The 22,568-nt window shown below is 35.1% G+C and overlaps 1 protein-coding gene across 8 annotated transcripts in view; it reads left to right on the forward strand.

Moving 5' to 3' along the window:
- GGTA1 (glycoprotein alpha-galactosyltransferase 1 (inactive)) overlaps positions 1–22,568 on the forward strand; it is a 108,784-nt gene that overhangs the window by 48,170 nt on the left and 38,046 nt on the right. For all 8 annotated transcript variants that reach the window (XM_074211679.1, XM_074211672.1, XM_074211678.1 and 5 more), the window contains 2 exons: positions 9,035–9,123; positions 14,801–14,836. In XM_074211679.1, coding sequence (XP_074067780.1) covers positions 9,035–9,123; positions 14,801–14,836 — 125 coding nt within the window. The remainder of the gene's footprint in view (positions 1–9,034; positions 9,124–14,800; positions 14,837–22,568) is intronic.

Raw genomic sequence — 22,568 nt, forward strand, 5'->3', positions numbered from 1 at the left:
TATGGGTTTATCACTCATACAATCAAACTACCAGATTTCCAAAGTTCTTTTTTGATCTAAAGTTCATGATCCTCTGGCTTGAGCCAAGTGTTTCTCTTCCAAATAGACAAGATGATCAGCAGACCTGTCAAAGTTGAGGCTGTCAGAGTTGAGGCAATCTTGAAAATTGTGAAAGATCTCCACTACAAGTTAACTGCCCTGTACCTAATAGGAAAAAAATGTGTTTCTTAAGACATGTTCTCTGCCAACAAGTCTCTGAAGAGCCAGTGATATCTATTGTCTTGGAGGTTTGGAATGCAGAAGTGGAGAATTTGTAGGTTCAACTAATACCAATTTGAAATGCTTTGCTATGGGAAACAAGATTGAATCTGTTCTAGAAATATTCTCAGTTTTAAGCCTCAAAAAAAAAATCTTTAGGTAAGCAGAAACTGGGACAACAAGCATGTTGTCATGTCAGTCAGAAAGACATTTGTTTTAAATGTCTTTCAAAGATCAGCTTTTCAAAACAATTTTTAAACAAATGTTCACTTTGGCTGACAAGTATCACGTCTATCTGATTTTGTCTTTCCTTGATGAAAATGTCAAGTATCTCCCTGGCTCAGTTTTCTTTTACCTACTACTCATTTCTTTCTTCTTTTTTTTCAAGGCAATGGGGTTAAGTGACTTGCCCAAGGTCACATAGCTAGGTAATTATTAAGTGCCTGAGGCTAAATTTGAACTCAGATCCTCCTGATTCCAAGGATGGCACTCTATTCACCGCATCACCTAGCTGCCCCCTCTACTGTTCATTTCTAAGAATAAATGGCCTCATGCAACTAGAAAGAGAGACAATTTCAATTCATTATGTATGTAAACTATTTTGCCAATCTAGTGGCCAAATCACAGATAAAGGGAGAGAAAGATGTCTATGTATATAAAATCAACAGAGAGTTGGCTACAAAATAGGAAGACCTTTGTTCATACTCAATCTGGGTAAGACTAAACTGCAGAGAAGGGGCCAATCTGCTTTAGTAGAAGCGGTTCTCTACTAGCTATTCTCTACAGTGAAGAAATCACAGTGCTAATAAAAAAAATGAAGAATAAGGGTAGGTGCAAAGAAAAGGTGGTGCAAAGAAAAGGTGGAGGCAAAGTTCTGCGAGAAAGTAGAGGGAGAAGATACAATTTTTCCAGGCATTGTTGACTTCATGGAGATGGTGGCATAAGTGTTAGATCTTGATGGAAGAGAAAAACCTTCAATAGATGCAGTTAAGATGAAAGTTCTTTCCAGGCAAGCAGAGAGGTATAAGCAAAGACTGAGAGATAAAAGCTAGATCAAAACCAGCTTTTCTGTAGAAGAGAATGAAGTTACCAAGGGTGGAAATTGCTTAGCAGAGGTAAGAGATATCTTTGAGATGTCATTGATCAACCTTCATTTTATAGATCAGGAAGTAGAGGCTAAGAGATGTTAAGAGATTTTACCAGGGTTACAAAACTATTATCTGAGGTAGAATTTGAATCCCAGTCTTCCTGCCTTTTCCTTTCCACTGTTCTTCATTTTTACTTTTACTTCTTGCATTATCCTGTATCTCCTCTGCATTCAACTATCCCAGACCAGATCATTCTATGTCTTTTGACTTTAAGAGAGAGAGAGAGAGAGAGAGAGAGAGAGAGAGAGAGAGAGAGAGGGAGGGACAGAGACAGAGAGAGTCAGAGAACAGAGAAAGGGACTTTTTGTTTTGTTTTGCTTTTTCTCATTAACAGCAGGACTTGATAGTTTCAACTTTGGGAGAACTGAAAGATGAATAAAACATGGTATGTGTATTTTTTTTAAAGTTCACCTCTTGTGATAATTCTTTTGGAAAGATATCAAAGTAGTTTCAGGTCATGAGTAAATCTCAAGTCTGCTTTCTCAACTAATGAGTACCAAGATTTTATATTTCAGGAGTCATATTTGAAGAGATAATAAGTCATTAGTGTATCTTTTTCAAGCAACAGCAGGAACATCATTGTCACCAGATAATAGAATACATGAGGATGGGTTAGGTGTAAAGACTGGAAAATAGGAGGGGATCAAGTTAGGAAAGATTTTGAATGGCAAACAATATTTTCTATTTGATTTGAGAAGTGATAGAAAGTCACTGGAGCTTGACAGGCATAGCCCATGGGAAGCAGTCATCATGATACCAGTTCTTGTTGATATAATGCTTTCCGGTTTATAAAGTGTTCTGTAGCTATTGTCTTACTTGTTCCCCACTATGACTTTATGATGCATCGATATTGCCATTTCCATTTTACAACTATCATCAATATTATCATCTCCATTTTTACAGAGCAGAAGCAAAGGCTTTTGCCTAAATTCTCTAGCTAAAAGGTGACTGAGTTGGAATTTCTTTTTTTTTTGCAAGGCAGTGGGGTTAGGTGACTTGACCAAGGCCACACAGCTAGGTAATTATTAAGTGTCTAAGACCAGTTTTGAACTCAGGTACTCCTGATTCCAGGGCTGGTGCTCTATCCACTGTGCCACCTAGCTGCCCTCTGGGTTGGAATTTCAACTTAGAACGTACAAATTCCAGAGGTCTTTAGAACTATTGGACATCATAGAAGGAACAAAAGGGCAAATCACCCAAAAGAACAAAATCACTTCTGTGAAACTTTGGATCTGATGGGGAAAAACAACTCCTCTTCTCAACACCCTCAACTCCCCAGTAAGGGTAGGGCATAGCCCTACACTATTGTAAAAAGACTATATATTCTTGCATTTTATTCCTTTTGACATACATATACTGTTTGTAAACTCTGTCAGTATCAGTTGTGTATAGCAAAATTATACTAAACATATATGTCACCAATCTAAAGAACACTTAGGACTGAGTAAAAATACTCATTTTCACATCATTTTATCCTTCCAAAATTCTTATAATGTTAATGTAATTTCAGTAGAACTTAGTGTTTAATTTTTCCTTTTCCTCTTCAATCTTGTTGGGCAGAGCTAGTTTTTTCTTCAGTGGTGGTAGGAAGAAACTCAAGAGGGAAGTAGAGAACCCCCACCCCCACTCATGGACCAGTACCAATACTGATTGGCACAGAAGTTTCCCTGTTTCATTTTTCTGAGTTAGGCTGACCATAAGTCATCTGGTGACCCTTTACACTCAGGACATCTACCATATTTGGGCCAGATTTTAGTGCTTTAGTTCTATTGTAACTCAGAATTTATGAATTCAAGCAATCCACCAGCTTGAGCCTCCCCCAGAAGTAGGAATTAGAAATGTGGGGCTCCATGGTTGACAAGGTTGCCTTTGAATAGTTTAGTTTTCCTCCTTGTAATTTGGTTTCCTAGAAAACTCAGTCTCATCACTCTATGCAATTAAAGGCTGAGGTGTTATAGATTAAAAATTAGTTGGAAACTAGATAATCTAATCTTGAAGAATGATTGGTTCAAAAATGAAATCACACAAAAAAATTAACTTAATTAGACAATGACATCAGTGAGACAACATACCAAAATTTATGGGGCACAATGGAAGCATTACTTAGGGGAAAATCAATATCTCTAAACATTTATATCAGTAAAATAGATAAAGAACAAATCAATGAATTGAACTTGCAACTAAAAAAAAATAGAAAAGGGACAAATTAAATAGCAAATTGGAAATCCTGAAAATTAAAGGAGATTTAAAAAATTGAAAGTTTTGAACTAATAAACTAAACTGGTTTTATGAAAAAATCAACAAAATAGAAAAACTATTGATTAATTTGAAATATTAAAAGATTGGCAAATTACTGATATCAAAAATGAAAAGGGTAAATTTCTCAATTAACAGGAGTTACTTTACCCAATTATATGCCAAGAAATCTAACCACCTAAGTGAAATGGTTGAATAGTTAGTAAAACAAAAATTGCTCAGATTATTTGAAAAGGAAATAGAATACTTAAATAACCCAGTCTTAGAAAAAGAAATTAACAAACCATCAATGACCTCCCTAAGGAAAATATCCCTTGGAGCAGATGATTTCATTAGTGAATTCTACCAAACATTTTTTAAATAATCAATTTCATTACTACGTAAATTATTTGGGAAAATAATAGGGAAATCACTACATAAGCTATTTGAGAATAGTATGGAATACTACCAAACTCCTTTTGCATCACAAGTATGATGCTGTTACCTAAAGCAAAAGCAAAAGCAGAAAGAAAACTAGTGTCCAATTTCTCATGTGAATCATTTTTTGTTTTTTGTTTTTGCAAGGCCATGGGCTTAAGTGACTTGCCCAAGGTAACAACTAGGTAATTATTAAGTGTCTGAGATCAGATTAGAACTCAGGTGCTCCTGACTCCAGGGCTGTTGTACTGGGCCACCTAGCTGCCCCTTCCCTCATGAATCTTGCAAAAAACTTAAATAAAATACTAGCAAGAATATTAGAGCATTATGTCACAAAAATCATACCCTATGAGCAGATGGGATTTCAACCAGGAATGCAGTATTGGTTCTATATAGAAAAACTATCAGCATAATTGACCTTATCATAATAAAACCAACAGACATCATATCTTTTTTACAAAATACAATATCCATGCCTAATAAAAACATTTGAAAGCATAAGGATAAAAAGTTTTTCTTAAAATGATTTATATTTACCTAAAACCATCAGCAATCATACATATATAATGTAATGGTGATAAACTAAAAGCCTTCCCAGTAAGACCAGGGGTGAAACAAGCGTGTTCATTATCACCACTTTTATTCAGTATAGTACTAGAAATGCTAGCTTTAGCAATAAGAGATGAAAAAGAAATCTATCACTCTTTGCAGTTGATATGATGGAATATTTAGAGAATCAACTAAAACACTTACTGAAATAATGAATAACTTCAACTAAGTTGTGGGATATAAAACTCACATAAATCATCAGTATTTCTATATATTACCAACAAAGTCCAGCAGAAAGAGAGAGAAGTTCCATTTAAAACAACTGTAGAAAATATAAAACACTTGGGAGTCTACCTGCTAAGACACATCTCAAAAACTATTTGAACACAATTATAAAACACTTCACATAAATAGTCAGATCAAAATAATTTTAGAAATGCTAATTCCTAATGGGTAGACTGAGCTATTTTAATAAAAATGACATCTATCTAAATCTATGTATTATATACCAAACTAATGAAACTACCAAAGAATTATTTTGTAGAGCTAGAAAAAATAGTAACAAAATTCATCTGGAACTACAAAAAGGGAATCAATGAAAAATATGATGGTAGTCTACTAGATCTCAAACTTCATTATAAAGCAATAATGGCAAAGAAATAAAATTGTGGGTCAGTGACATAGATTAGAAACAAAATACACAGTAGTAAATGACCACAGTAATCCACTGTTTGATAAATGCAAAGATCCAAGTTTTGGGGAGAAGAATTCACTATTTGAGGAAAATTTCAGGGAAAATTATAAAGCAGGTTGGCAGAAAATAGGCATAACTCCATCTCTCACAATGTATAGTAAGATAAGACTACATCAAGATAACTTAGAAATAAAGGGTAATAAAATAAGTGGATTAGGGAACCTGTCAGATCTACAAGTAAGGGAAGAATTCATGACCAAACAAGAAATAGTACTATGATGTATAAGGTGGATAATTTTGATAAGAGTTTTTGTGCAAGCAAAAACAGTGCAACTGAGATGAGAAGGAAAGAAGGAAACTTGGGTGGGGGAGGTTTAGCATTTTATAAGAATTCAAGTTATTCCTCAGTTGATAAATGGACAAAAGATATGAACAGATAATTTTCAGAAAAAAATAAAATTTATCTATATTAAAAAATTCTGGTTGGCTTCTTTGGCCAAAAATCAATGATAAATTTTGGAGAGAACATAGACATTAATTGAGACAGTAATGTACTATTGGTGTAATTTTGAACTGATCACACTGTTCTGAAGAACAATTTGCACTATAAAAGGACCAAAGGACTATAAAATCATCCCTATTTTTTGTTCCAGCAAAACCACTACCAGGTCTATATTGCTGAGATCAAAGTAAATAGAAAAGTTTTATTTGTACTAAAATTTTTATAGTATCTATTTTTGTGGCAGTAATGAATTGGTAATTAAAAGGATGCCCATCAGTTGGGAAACAACTGAATAAGTTGTATGTTATTGTGATGGAATACTATTGTGCTATAAGAAATGAAGGGCAATATGGCTTCAATAAAACCTGGAAATACTTGCATGAACTGATGCAAAGTGAAATATGCAAATTCAGAAGATGATTGTATACAATAACAGCAATATTTTATGGTGATCAACTGTGTATAACAACTATTCTCAGCAACACCATGATCTAAGCTAATTCTGAAAGACATGATGGAAAAATCCACCTCCAGAGGATGAACTGATGGAGTCTGAATGTAAACTGAAGTATACTTTTAAATTTTTTTTCTTTATTTTTCCTGGTTTTTTTGTCTATGTTCTCTTTTGCAATGTGTCTAATATGGATATATGATTTACATTACTATACTTATATAAACTTTATCAAAGTGTTTGTAATGTTAAAATTATTTTAAAATGCAATTGAGAAAAAAATAAAAATATACTAATATTTTACTCCAGCAATGTCAAACTCAGATAGAAACCTGTCTCACTAAATTGTTGATAAACATTATATTCACTTTGGTAATCACATATTAGTGTTATTTATGTTTTATTGTATTTTTATTTATTTTTGTTAAACATTTCTCAATTACATTTTATCTGGTTTGGATGTTGAATAGTATATATCTTAAACTCAGATAGGAGTTTCTCTCTACTAAATTTATCTATACTACGTTGACTATCAACTTCCTTCTCTCCCTCTGTTGGTCCTCCACAAGGAAGTTGATATTCCGTGAAGATAAGATAATTTTAAACAAATAAGCAAAAAGAAATGAAACTATTAGTATTGGAAATAACAATAAAAATAGCCTTATGTGTTATCTCATTTTTTCCTCATAACCCTGTGATGTTGGTGATTATTATAATCTACATCTTACAAATGAGGAAACTGAGAGTAAGTGTTGAAGAAAGGTGCCCAAAGTCACACAGCAGTTAAGTTTCTGCAGGAAAAATTTGAACCTATTTCTTTTTTACTCCAAATCTAGGGCTCTTTCCACTCTATCCCCCAAACTTGACATTGAAGCAGTTCTTATGAGTGATAGGGGACTAATTGGGTCTAGAAATCTGCTGACATTCTCTTGATTAAAAGCAGAACAATTGATTTTGTTGTTCAAACAGTTCAAAATAAAAATTTTATGCTTCTAGTGGTGAACAAAACTGAAGAGTTGCTGTGGTGGACCTTACTTTGTTTTTCCCAAAAGAGAAGCTAGCTGCTGAGGTGGAAATTAAGGGTATCATGGAGAGAAACCAATATTGTTGGTAGAGAGTATTAGAGATGGAGAGTAACTTTGGGGGTAGTCTTAACTGATTTCATAGATTATAGGAGAGTGTATTTAAAGGAATCTTTGTGGGGGGGAAATAGATACACTCCCCATAATCTCAAATTTTACAGGAGAAATTTGAAAGATGTCAATAATGAAGTTCTAAAGGCATAAGTAGATATGATTCTGATGAAAATGAAAGAAGGAAATTACCTAAGCAAAGTAATATGGACACAGAAATAGATCCATCTCAGATTTTATAACTTGTAGAAGATGGGAGCAAGCACAAGTGATGACTAGACATATAGAGAAGAATAGCCAGATATGCCAAAGTTCAGAATGAGCTGAGAATGGACAGAAAGTGAAAAACAACAAACAAAAAAATGTGGTTTTATAGTTTGGTTGGGGCAAGAGTTAGTCAAGAAACATTTGTTAAGTGTCTTCAATGTGCCAGATATTGTATTAAGTCCTGGGGTATTGAGGAAGAGCTCAAAGATAAGCAAAAAACCATGAAATATAATGTAAGGTAAATGATAGGATGAAACCACTGCTTAAGATGGATATGAGAATAATGAATATATTTCCATTAGGTTTATCTCCTGCCAAATATGATGATCTTTGGATTGAGAAAAATAGAATAAAAATAATTTACAGATAATTAAAACTCAAGATGAGAAAGTAGATGATGAGAATGCATGGCTGTCTTCAGTACATTCATGTTATCAAGCCTAGAGGAAATATTTCCCACTGTACAATGTTCAGCTCATGACATCAAATTTTAGGAATGACATTGAAAATTCGGGAAGGTTTGGTGGCCAGGTCAGAGGTTCATATGGTGAAGAAACTAAAGGAATTTAGCCTGATGAAGAGGAACATGATAGCTCTCTTTGATACTTGAAGGTCCTTCAGGGAAAAAGAATTAATTTTATTCTGCTTGGCCTCTGAAAGCAGAATTAGGAATAAAGAAAGGGGTTCCAGGAGTGTATTTGGTGGAATATTAAGGTGAATATAAGCTTAAGGGATCTTGCTTCCTGAATTTAGGGAATAGGGAACTATTAAAAAGGTATCAAGAAGGGTTGCCTGCTACCTCCATGGCAACTCACCAGTCTGGTAAGTCCACATCTTAAAAATGTTGCAGGAGTGCTACTTGTGCAGGTCTAGATTGGACAAGATGGTCCTTTTGAACCTCTGATATTCTATGACTGTCCTTTAGGACCACTGTAATTCTCTCATTGATGGTTCTTTTCTTTTCTGAATTGTATATAATTAATAATAATAGTTATAATTTACACAGGGCCTTACATTTTGTCAAACACTTTACAAATATTACCTCATTTTATCTTCACAACAACCTTAAAAGATATGTGTGATTACTATCCTCATTTTACAGATGGGGAAGCTGAAGCAGGAAGAGGTTAAGGAATTGAACTCAAGCTTTCCTGAGTCTGAGTCCATTCAACTCAACAAATCTTTTACTTAGTGTCTACGCTCAAAAAGGCTAGCTATATACAAAAAAAAAAGCACAAGCTTTACTTGTTTGAACTCTCTGAAATATTAGACAACCTTTGAATTTTATGCTAATTCAGATTTTAGTATCAGATTTTACCATTGGATAATCTGTAATTTCTTTTTTTCCTTCCCTTCTAGGAGAGAATAATGATTTCCAAAGGAAAAATCATACTATTTCTGCTGATTTTATTAACTGCACTGGTGGTGCTCTGGGGATATAACAACAGGTAATTCAATCATTAGTGGATACAATTGTTGCTTTTGCTTTTTTTTGAAGTTTCTCTACTGAAAAAGAAAGAAAGAATTGGCAGTATATGTGATCAATAAGAAACTTAATTTTTTTTCCTTCCCAGCCCCAACTTTTGTCTCTGCACTTGAGTCAAGCTTGGTGCCTTCCCTAATTCAGACTCAGAATAACATAGTAGCAAAAGTATAACACTGAGTGTTAAAAGATGAGGTCAGGTCTTGAATTTACTGTTTATTAACTTGGTGATCTTGGACAAATCACTTATCCTCTTTGAGTATCCCTTTCATCATCTGTAAAAATGATGGCAATCTCATGTGATCTTTAGATCATAAGATTTCATATTGGAAAGGGAACTCCAAGTTATTCAAATCTAGCCCCCTGATTTTACAGATAAAGAAACTTAAATCCATTTACTCAAAGTCTCATCTAGTCCAATCCAATAAGCATTTATTCAGAGCCAGGAATAAAGCAATAAACAAAAAAAATAGTCCCCCAAAAAACTTATATTCTATACTAATACTACTACCATCTCCACTACTTTTACTTGTTGCTGTAGTTTGTTTTATTTTCTCAAATAGGACTGTAACATCAAGGAAGTGATGTCATGATATTTAAGTGAATTGGATTTAAGTGAGGAAGTGCTGTGCAAAGTCAATAGCCACAATTTCTCTTTCAAAGCCATTGGATCCAGTGACCATATATGGATCAGGACAAATGGAGATGATCCTAGATGCAAAATGACTTTTTTAAACTAAGGTCTTTTAACAGGTCTCAATTTGACTGAGACAATGTCAATTTAGTGATTAAACCAAGGGGGGAAAGAAATGAAGCAAACAATGGCTTATTTTGCATAGTCAAAAAAAAATCAAATCTAGGAGTGGAAAACTATTACTATTAGACTTTTGATTATTATTACTCTACTACCTTGGCTACCATGGTGGCAAAGGTTGTTACTACTACTACTGCTAATGCTTTTGTTACTATTACTACTCCAATTAACAGTAATTCACATTTCCATAGCTCTTTAAAGTTTATTGAATGTACTTCAAATAACTCTATGGTGCATAATTATTATCATCCACATTTTAAAGTTGGGGACACTGAGAAAGTAGATCTTAGATTTTAAATTTGGTCTTCTGACTCTAAATCTCACAGGGATATAGAGAGGAAAGCATTTGCTAAAACATACCACTATAGCTAAAGCTAACTGCTAGCATCTACTGAACAATGCTGGTTGGGTCTAGAAAAAAGAGGTCTCATTGAAACACCACCCTTTCTTCCATATGAGATTGGTAATTGAAAAGAAATAAGAAAAGTCATCCTCCCAGACCAAGAAGAGTGGCCAGACCTGCTGATTCTTACTGCAAACTAAGCTGGACTATTAATCTCTTATCACCCATCTACCTGGGATTTTGCTGAGAAGAAAATAATCATTTTGATATTCTGTATTTGCCAATAAAGTTAGCTTTTCCTTTTGGAGGTTTTAATAGAAGAGATTCTAGGCAAGTAGAAGAGATTGCTTGTGAATGCCTCTAAAAATTATATGTATCTAGGCAAGTTTATAATGCAATATACAGAGATTGGCAGATGTTATTATATAACTACTATTAGTTACTTTTGCAAGATTGCAAAGAATTAAGGAAAAAGTCATGGGTTAAGAGAGAGCAAATGTTGTCTTGCTCTTCAAAAAAAAGGAAGGAAGGAAGTAGATTTTACAAGTTATAATTGATTTTGTTTGATAGCAAACTTGAGGAAAATTCTAGGGCAAATGATTATACAGATGGTTTGTGGGTGCTTAAAACAGAATACTAATGGTCCTAACTAGCTAGCATAAACTCACTTAGAATAGCTCATGCTAGAATAACCTCATTTCCTTTTTTTCTTAAAGGATTAATTGATTAGTCTATCAAGGAAATACTCATAGATAAAATGCATATGGATTTCAGGCAGGCATTTGACAATCTCCCACAATATCTTTATGGACAGTATGCAGAGGTGTGGGCTAGATCATGGAATAGTTGGACACTAACAGAACTAGGTGAGTAACTATACTCAAAGAATGGTAACTGATATATATATTGGAATAAGTCTCAAGGTAAACATCTCAGAGCATGCCCTAGGGGCTGAGTCATGTAAAAGCTTTCAGTCAATGACTTAGATGAAATAAGATCATGGATGTAACTATAAAATGCTATGTAAATATAAAGCATTTCTATTAGGAATGATATATCATTATTATATTAATATCAGAGATATGATGGCTAACTTTTCCTCTCTCCTGAGGACTTCATATTTCACTGGAAAAACTGAACCCATTCATATAGAATTCCTCCTCTTGCCTCTTTTTTTAAAATTTTTATAAGGCAATGGGGTTAAGTGACTTTTTCAAGATCGCATAGCTAAGGTAATTAATTATTAAGCCTCTGAGCCTGGACTGGAACTCAGAACCTCCTGGACTCCAGGGCTGATACTCTATCCACTACACCACCTAGCTGCCCCTTTTTCCTTCTTCTCATTTCATTCAGACATCACTATTTTCTTCTCATATGAAGAGTGGCCCTTTTCTCTAGGGCAAAAATCCCTCAACATGCATCTTTAATTCCCTCCTCTCCTGTCTTCTCCAACAACTATTCTTGCCAACATTCTCTGTCCTCATTTTCCATCACACCCCAGGTTTTTTTTACACCATCTGTCTTGATGTTGCCATCAGATCTTAGGAGTTCCATTTTCTTTTCTATACATATGATTCCCAAATCTACACATACAAAATTAATCTCTAATCTTGAACTCTACTCCCGTCACCAATTGCCTTTTAGATATATCAAATTATGCACTATAGACATTTAAAAATCAACATAATTTAAGATCAGCCACTCATTGTTTTTCTCCAAATCCTCCCCTCTACCCAACATTCCTTTAATTGGCAAGGTCATCACTGTCCTAGTCATCCAAGGTCCCAAAATACATGTCAGCCTTGATTCCTAATTTGCATTCACCTCACATTTTCAGTCTGTTGTCAACTCTTGTCATTTCCATCTTCACATCTCATATATATATATATATATATATATGCTGCCACCCTTCTACAGACTCTTTATCACTTTGTGCCTGGGCTTTCCTGGCAGACTGCTAGCTGGTCTCCTCTCATTCAAATCTTTCTTACATTTGACCATCAAAATGATTTTCTTAAAATGCCATTCAATTTACATCACCTGGCCTCACTTAACTCATTAAACTCCTTTAGTTTCTTATTAATAAACTCCAGGATAAAATATAAAGTGTAATGTGAGACTTCCTAGGAAGTAATATTTTTAGGCAAAAGTTGATGGAGACTTGGCCGAAATTGTAGGAGTAGATGTATAGGTTTGCATCCCCAATAGCTTGCTGCTGTTTTTCCCCCCATAGAATTTCTGTTATGATTTCTTTATCTTATTCCACCATTGTCTTATATTCTCATGCCCAGTCAAAAGTTACAAGAAAGTAATTCAGATTGTGATTAAATATGGTAGATGTAAAAGCCTATATTTCCAGTCATATCATTAACTGAACAAGTTATGGGGAAGGGATGGCTTTTCAGCAGTTTATGAGAAGAGGATCTAAGCATTTTAAAAAAGATACTGAGCTTAATATGAATCAATTAGTGAAATATGGCAGCCCAAAATGCAAATGTAATCTAATCTTCTTTGAGAAGTGGAATGACCAGGGAGAAGGATGTAAGAGCCTCAGTTTGTTCTCCCTGAGTTATATCTAAAATATGTGTTTGGTTCTAAGCAGCATGTTTTATGAAAGACATTGACAACTTACACTACCTCCAGAGGAGAGCTTGATGGATTGACATGCTATGCAAGCATTGGAAAGGAATTGGAAACTTGCAGCTTAGAGAATGGCAGACTTATAAAGGATATTTTCATGTATTTGAAAGGTTATCCTGAGGAAGAGGAATTAGACTCATTCTTCTTGTTCTTAGAGAACAGAACTAGGAGTGGAACAATGAAAAAAGTTGGAGCAAGACAGACAATCTTGAAATAAAGAAAATTTGTCTGTTGAGATAGTTGAGTTGAGGTAGAATAACCACTTATTGGGGGTATTATGGAGATGATTTCTTATCTAAATATCAGCTGGACAAGGATATTTCTGATACACCATAAGTTTCAGATCTGGGATTTTGTACCATACCACTGGGCATTTACATTTTTTATACTTTCCTCTATCCAGAAACATAGAACTGATAAAATGGGGAAGATGGCCTTATGTAAATTGTTTTCTTTATTTTTAGTATTGCAGCTAATCTAATAATATATAACCAATGATTTGCATAGAATTTTAAAATAAAAAAATAGGAATCTTTGTATATAATGATAGTAGAGAGTACTTGGCATTTATTGAGCAGTGAAATGATATGGGTGGACCTGTGCTATAAGCAAATCATTCTGGCAGCTGTCTTGTGGATAGATTGAAAAGAAGAAAGACTCCTAATTTACCTCCCTACTTCCAATCTTTACTCTTTTCAGTCTATCCACAAGTGATGAGGGCTTGAACTAGGATGCTGGCAATCTGAGTGAAGAGAAAAGGATGGATGCTAGGATTTCATAATTGATAGGACATGGAAAGTGAAGGGAGTGCAAGAAATCAAGTAAGATTCTAAAGTTTCCACCTTGGGTGACTGAATTGATGATGGTGCCTTTAGCAGTAATAAGGAAGTTTATAAGGAATGATTGGGGTGGGGGGAGTAAGTAGATAATTAATGCAAAGAGATTTGAAATCCTTCCAGTTCTTTTTATCATGTGGATTTTTGCTTACCAGCTGTCTCAGAGTATTAAACCTGCTGACAAATTGAGAAATACATGCTGGAGGCCTTAGATGTTTGGGGAGAAACAGAATTGAGTATTCTGGGAAGGCAGAGCCAAGGACAAAGCTGATACCTGCACATCCCACTACTGAAGATATTGAATCAAAATAGATTATAACCCCATCTTCCCCAGATGACCAAAACAGCTTAAAAGTAAATATTAGGATTTTTGCCCATAGAAGAGGAGGGCTAAATGACTGTATGGGAGATAAGACCAGCAATTGGTTACAGTGAAGAAGGTGAAGAATGTAGCCAATCTTATCATCATTAGCCCTTGTGGTCAGGTCAGCTCTTCTTAATCATTAGTTTAAAGTCACACAGTTGTTTAGTGGTCCACCTAAGGCTATAACTGGTATACTGAGTGATAGTCATGTGCTTTTTCCTCATGCTTACAGATTTTCACTAGTGTATTATAAAAGAATTCACTCTCACCTCATTTTATCTTTAAGATTTTCAAAACAATCTACTACATAATAATGCAGATTGGGGCATAGGAGACCAGAACCCTTTCTCCCTGATATTCCCCTTAATTATGGTCTCTGATAAAGTATGACTGGTGATCAAGGCCAACTAGAGCTTGGTTTGAACAGAAGTTGTTTGATTTGCATTGAAATTCTACAATTGGCTAAACAATTGGGGAGTGATACTATTGAGCATGTGTCTTCTTGACTTTATCTTAGAGGATGCTGAGATATTTGGGAGACAGCTAAGTAATAGTAACCAGCCACTCTGGAGCAAGAATCTTAATTGTAATCATTACAAAGGAATATTTTCCAAGATTAATATATTGTTTTCTTTTTGTTTACAGCACAGAAGGCTCTCTCTTGTGGATATACCCTTACCAGTAAGTGCCTTTGTTTGACAAGTATCCTCTGTGGAAGACAACTTTGATAGGAGTACAGTGAGGTGATGGCAATGACTCCATCATGTTGATATCATTGTGTTGGGTGAACAGGATGAAGAGGGGGGAAAACTATGGTATAGTGGAAGAACACTGGATAGGGAGTAGAAAACAAGGATAGAGTTTTGCCTTTGGTCCTCATTCCCTGTGTCACACAGAGCAAAGTAGTTAAACTCTTGGGATTTTAGGGGTTTTTCTTTTCAATTATAAAATGAATGGGTTTGGTTCATGACTCCTATGGTTCATGGCAGAAGGTGACATGAGTAGTGACAGCCAGAGAGCATCTGGGTATGTAAGCCTGCCAGGAGAGAGGTGAGGGCTTGGTAGTTCTCAGGGTATCTTGTGTTGAGGAAGGGAGTGCCCCTAGATGAATGACTTAGTATCTGCTGAGAAAGACCTATGGCTTAGTCAAATTCCAGACTTGGCATTCATCCATACATGGGAATTGCAAAAGAAATATGACTTACAACTTTCTGCTTCTTAGACACTGTATACTATTTCCTGGTCCTGCTGCTTTATCTTTGATCTCTCCCTCAATAACCTCTCATCTTTAACACTAATAAGATCACCCCATGTTTTTTAAAGTTGCAGTATGGCATAATAATTTAATGGATAACTTGGGAATTAGAAAGGCTCGGGTTCAGATCTTTGTAAGTCATTTAACCTTCTTAGCTTCAATTTCCTCATCTGTAAAACAGAGACATTAACAACCTCACAAATGATTTTTGAGGCTCAAATGAAATAATCTCTTTTATTTTTTTCGTGCATACTCATAGATCATCTTAAGCCCTTACTTCAGCATGTATACCCACTTTAAAGACCACTCACATAGCCAAAGATAAAGGTCATCGCAAACTGCCAAGTCTTAAATAAATATTTGCTGTCATTTCTCATTCTCTGATTTATACTGTGGTCATCAGTTCTCACTGAAATGATGGTTTCTGTTCATTGTTGCTCACTGTCTTATCAAATTTCCATCTCTCATTTCTATTGCCCTGTCTTGAAAAATTCTACTAGGACACAGAGGAGAAGATATAGCTGGACTTAGAATCACAGGACTTTCAATTGATACATCAGTCCTCTAGTGGGTGATCTTTCTGGAGTAATTAAATTGACCTTTTGAACTTTTATTTCCTATAAAATGAGTTCCAAAATATTTTCAGTGCTTTCCTTCTGGAGTTGAGGAGATTATTTGTTAAAGTGTAAAATACTCTATTAATGTGAACCAATTCTTCACCTTTATAGAAAAAATTCCCCAATTTTTTATTATAGCTATTAATAAAATATGATCTATTCATTCAGAAATTCTGGATACATACTTTATTAATTTTACTTAAGTATGAAAAGAGACAAAGACTTCAGACATGATTCTTACTCTTGGGGAATTTGTATTAAATGTAACTTGTACTGGTTTCTATGGTCAGTGTCAAATCTGGAATTTCAAGAAAGCTAGAGACAAAGCCTTACCCTCGATTGATCTAACTATAACGTATATTGATAGCTTTCAAACCAGTTAGATATACTCAAGACTGTTTCACTGTTACCCTAATATCCTTGATTATTGTTGTCCTTAGTGACTGAAGGAGAGCATGATATATGAGTGATGGCATGACTTGCACATTATGTTGATTATAGTGAGGAGAGTATTGTTCAAAAACATCCTTCTCACTTCCTCTTCTAGAACTGTCTTCACCCCATGATTTGATCTAATAGTAAAGAGAACTTCTGTTGATGATCTGATACAGTGGGAGATCTTGGTCTTTTGAATGGGGTCTTTCCCAAAATATTGAGTAAGAGCATTGGTATGATAATTTTGACTATGAGGTAAAGCTAATCTGTCTCTTGATGATCTTATCATCAGCATGATGATTTTATGGCAATGGTCTTTTCACCAGTAAGTAAAGCTAATCTGTCTCTCCATTCCAGTCTTTGGCTGGCTCTAGGATTTTAAACTGTATAGATAATTACTTCCAGAAAATTAATTCTACTCAGATCTCACTTAAACATAGATGTCCTGTGGCTAAAAGTCTCAAAGAAACTAGGTATTTTGCTAAGTACTAGCTATTATTTTGAAGTAGGGGCAGCTAGGTGGTGCAGTGGATACAATGTCGACTCTGGACTCAGGAAAACCTGAGTTCATATCTGATGTTTACACACTAGTTATATGACCCTGGGCAAGTCACTTCACTTTGTTTACCTCAGTTTCCTCATCTGTAAAATGAGCTGAAAAAAGCAATGACAAATCAGTCCAAAAGTATCTTTGACAAGAAAACTCAAATGGAGTCATGAAAAGTCAAGACACAGCTGAAAAACCACTGAACAAAAACAGCACACTGAAGTAAATTAAGGGACTAGAAAACATTGAAAAATTAATCCAAGTATGGTAGCCCATTCTTGACCATATTTTGATGCACAAGTCATTAGTAAATTATGTAAAGTTAAATATGATTTGGTAACAATTTCTTTGGAATATAGAGGTTTATCATTCACACTAGTTGTCTTTGGTTATGTGAGTGGTCTTCAAAGTGGCTAATCATGCTAAAGTAGGTGCTCAAGATGATTTATGAGTATGCAAGAAGAAAATACAGATCTTCCTATTCCCAGAATGACTGGTTTCTGTCCACTTCTGCTCTAATAGGATTGTGGTGGCAGCAAAGGGGCAGGTTGATAGTTTCTTTTCCCTTTTCCTCATTTCCTTCCAAGGCATAGGTGTCAGTGTCAATAACAGAAGAGACAGAAGTAGTAGCTTGTTTTTTTTGTTTTGTTTTTTCAAGGCAATGAGGCTAAGTGATTTGCCCAAGATCACAAAGCTAGGTAATTATTAAGTATCTGAGGCTGAGTTTGAACTTAGGTCTTCCCGACTACAGAGTTGGTTCTCTATCCACTGCACCACCTAGCTGCCCCAGTCATTTTTAAAAAATAAACATTTATTTTCCAATTATACAATAGTAGTTTCTATAATTTTTTGTAAGGTTTTGAATTTTACAATTTTCCCCCACTCTCCCTTCCCTCCCCCCCAGAAGTCAATCTGATAATCTTTACATTGTTTCCATGATATATATATCAAACTTGATTGTGTTGAAAGAAAAAAAGGCATATTCTTGAGGAAGAAAATTATGTAGTATATAAGAAAACTTTTTTCTTAAATTGAAGGTAATAATCTTTGGTTTTTTGTTTAAACTCCACAGTTTTTTTCCTCTGGATACAGATGGCATTTTCCACCACAGATAGCCTAAAATAGACAGAAAGCATCTTATATGAGGGGTATGAGATAGATGTGGTGGCAGGAGCTGTGGTCAAGAATGCTGGCCAAGGCACCAGGGGCAGCTAGCTCCAAAGTCAAACAGGGCTAGCAGGTCACAATGAATAGAGCTCCTATGGTGACCAGGGAAGCAGAAATCCCTGTATGCTGTGCCCAGTATATATAGGCTAAACCTAACACAATGATCCAGAAACCTATGAAAACAATAATTATTTCTGAGATTACTACTAAGATACTGGGAAAGTGAAAGAAAATAAAGTGGAAAATCACAGAGTAGGGCATAAATATTAGTATCTTGCTTAACTCTGTAGGTAACTCCTATTTAAATTTTTATTATGCTAAGGACATAAACTGTGAACAAATGAAGTTTCAATTCTAAACAGATCTCAGCTCTCTATGATATTATAAGCCCATCCCAAACACTTTAACAATTGTCTATATCATACTGGCTAAATATGGCCCCTGCATACATAGCCCCTTAAAGCTCTTGCAAATGAAAGCAAAGAAAACATAAGAGACAGGGAGTTGGGCATGCAAAAGAGCCGTTCTATGGGTACTAATCTCCACTGTAAGTTCTGTTGCACCCAGTCATCCAACACTCAGAGAAAAAAGGTGGTTTAGGGCCATGTTCTTCATATACTCTTCAGAATATTGTTCCCCCATTGCAGCCAGCTGTGATCATTTGGATAAAGAACTATCTCTGTGGCTAAATTTAGATGCTACTATAAACGGGGAAGATAAACATCTAAAGACTGAGATATACAGATCCTGAATACAAGAAGGATAGAAGCTATAGCCCAAGAAAATATTCCAGACCAAAAAAAAAAAATCTATGTGACTGAAAGGACTTAGAATCTGGATAATCACCAAGTATATCCAAAGTGTATTTCAGAGAAAGTTTGGAGGCTGGTTGCACATTATTATTTCCTAAAGGAAAAACAAAAGCTTTGCTGCTTCTTGAGTAGGTGAAAGAGAAAATATAAAATAAGATCATAGTTCAGAAAAAGCTATTTACAAATGTCACAGGAATACCCAAATTATGTACCAGTAGAGTAACTGAAGCATGTCAACCTTTACTTGAGTCAAAATTGATAAGCTAATTAAAGAGGTATATTTTAATCAAGCACTCCTTCTAACCTAGAATTCTAATAACTTGACCAGCAAATGAAAAGTTGTCTGTGTTCCCAATAGGTCATTAGTTAGATCCAGTTAATGTTTTGATCCCATTGACCATTTACTGCAAATGAAAAAATTCTGATAAGAATGAAACATATGAAAATGCCTATATTTACATGGGAAAAGCAAATTATATATGCTCGGAAAAAGTTTAAAAATCTAACTTATGACCTGATGCCCTCACTTTAGGTCAGATGACAAAATAGGTCCCATGTGAGTGAACAGTGAAGATTTCATAAATTGGAAGGATTTTTACCATAGCATATTCATTGTCAGCACCAAAGGTTGTATTGCTGTATTTAAAATATATATATTAAACTAAGATTTTAAAAAACAGTGAAGCATATTTAATCAGATTGATTTCAGCAAAAATCCTTTAAGTATAATATTTTTATGGAGAGTAAATGGTTCCCCCATCATTAGTAAATAACATAGCATTTAAAATGTTATTTATGATATCTTTATTCCATTTAAAAAATTTATACTTCTGTCTATATTTTGTAAAATGTTAGCATGGTAGTATGTGTTTATAATTTATATAGAAATACATATATATTGAGGAATTGTGATCAAGAAGGGTTTTTTACTGATAGGAGTTCATAAAAATTTAGAGCTTACTGATATTCTCTTCCTCCTTGGTGAAGGACATGGTTTAAATCAACCTAAAAATCTGGAAAAGGAAAAGGGCAGTGGGTGGGGGTTGGGGCAGGAGAAGGCTGAATGTAAATAGTGGCATCATTCATCTTAAAGCAGGAGTTTTAGAGTTGGCTATCAGAGGAAACCTGGGTTGATCTTGGCTGCCTTGCTTGTGATCTCTATGACCTTGGAAAAGTTCCTTTCTCTTTTAGAGTCTCAGTTTCACCATGTGTTAAAAAGAGGAGCTTGAATTATATGGTCTCTAAGGACACTTCTAGCTCTAAAATCAGCCCATTTAAAATCTAAACTCTGGACACCTTGGATCCTTTAAAAATGTTTTTTATTCTATTTCTATATCACAGTCATTGCAGGCTACAATCACATTCATCCCTATGTTTGTAACAAAGGAAAACAGTTAAACCAACCTAAGACAATGCAATGTGTCTGATAGTGTTTGCAACCTTCTGCTTTCCTACTCTTCACTTGATGCAATAAGACAGGTTATTGCTATTGATTCTTATTGGGCACAGACTACAAGACTGAGAAGTCTAAGGTTCCATCAGAATGAAAATAATCACTATAATTGTTGTTTTTGAGTTGTTTCAGTTGTGTCAACTTTTTGCTATCCTATTTGGGGTTTTCTTTGGCAGAGATATTGGAGTAGTTTGCCACATTTTCTTCTCCAGTTTATTTTACAAATGAAGAAACTAGGGCAAACAAGGTGAAGTGACTTACCCAGGGTCACATAACTAATAAGTTTTAGAGATCTTCCTCACTTCAGGTCCCCCCCACTATCTATTCTTTCATTTCCACACATCTCCATAGTTCAGTATGCCCACAGGATGGGCATGAGGATGCTCCTGTACTCTGCCTCTGATGCATGCTAAGAGAAATTTGTTAACCTGAAAAGGCTGTAGAGAAATGGACTATCATTGTTTCTTTTGAAAATAGCAAAGTTTCGGTGAGGAAGATAGGGCAAGTGTTTATTTCTGTTTTATTCATAAGAAAATTGAGACAGATCTGATCTGATTTCTTGCTCTTATTATTTGGTCTAAGGTCCTAAGCATATGATTCTGACAGGACCAGGTCTAAAATTCAGATTTCCTGTCTCCCTAGAAAAAGCCATTGGTGGGATGGGTCCAACATGATGGCACTATCTTTCATTTTTGGGAGAGTTTAAAATCATCTTTCCTTGCAGCTGCTCTCTCAAAGGAACAGGTCTCTGGGTCAGTAATAGCTACAGTGCTATAAGGCTCACAGTGTAGTTTCCTCTTGGTAGCTGAGAGCTGAGAGGCCAGTCTGTTACTCTACTTCCTTATTTAGCAAGCTGATGTGCAAACTATGTTCTGTTGTCCCGTTCCCACCCCCACCCCCCCACCCCCACTTCATGGAGGACCTCATTCTCTTGGTATGTAGCCTAAACAGGACTGTACACTAAGCAGAAGCAGACCCATTGTAACTACAAGTGTGAACTTTTCTTTTTTTACCTGTTAACTTTGCCAATTTCAATTCTGGTTAATTTGATGGCATTATGGGAAGGAGAATCTTGGGGTCACATCCTATTTGTACTGTACTGTGACCTTGGGCAAGTCATTTCTTTTTTTGATTTACACTTTTGAGTTTCATTTATTGAAGTCCCATTTTTTGCACTTGTCATTTTCTGATAACAGCCCAACCACTGAGTTCTTCTTGTAATGAATTCTTATGCAAAGTTAGCTGGTTGGCTTTATTTCATCTGACAATGTATAATGTATTCTGCACCAATGGTAATTCACTCTATACCAAGAGGGTGGAAACATGTTCCGCCATCTGTTTTATAAGACCAAATGAGCCTTTGGGAAAATCATTATCTTCTATAAGCCTTAATTTATATATCTTTAAATGAAGGGGGTGGACTAGAAATAACTGACATTGATATTGTTCTTGGTATATGCCATCTTGTTTGATACATATAAAAATCCTAAAGTAAGCATTCTAATCACATTTTCTCATGAGGAAATTGTAGGCTCAGAAAAGTTGAAATTTACTCATGGTAGCACAGCTAGTTAATTCCAAGGCAGGATTTAATAGATAAGTCTCCTCATACTTATAAATCCAAAGAGTTTGTGATTTAAAATCTGACTTTCTCAAACTGACACCATTTTACTTAATTGGGTAAAAATTGAGCCTTTCCATCTTGTGACAAAGACACTTAGAATTATGACAGAGCTTCCAAGGAATGGAGAGAGTCTTCCAAGTTGAACCTTATTTTACAGATGAGGAAACTGAGGTCTAGAAAAATGAAGTGGCTTGCTTAAGGTCACACAAGTAATAATAGAGTTAGGTTTCAAATCCAGGATTCTTTTCAGTCTTACATTACTTCCCTTTTGTGACTTGCATTGATTTGAAGATTCTCTGTCCTGTCTGGTTTTTGTTTTTCCATTTATTAGAAACTCCTTTGGTCAGCATTGCTTCCCTTCCCATCAGGCCTTTTCCCACCCTCATCACAGTTATTTTTTGGTTTTTCCCTCACTAGAATGAAGGCTCCTTTGGGGCAAGGAAGGTTTTGCTTTTACTCTATGTCTTTAGTATGTAGCATATCGTACCATGTCTTGTCCATAA

This window comes from Macrotis lagotis, chromosome 1, assembly GCF_037893015.1.
Source record: "Macrotis lagotis isolate mMagLag1 chromosome 1, bilby.v1.9.chrom.fasta, whole genome shotgun sequence".
NCBI lineage: Eukaryota > Metazoa > Chordata > Mammalia > Peramelemorphia > Peramelidae > Macrotis > Macrotis lagotis.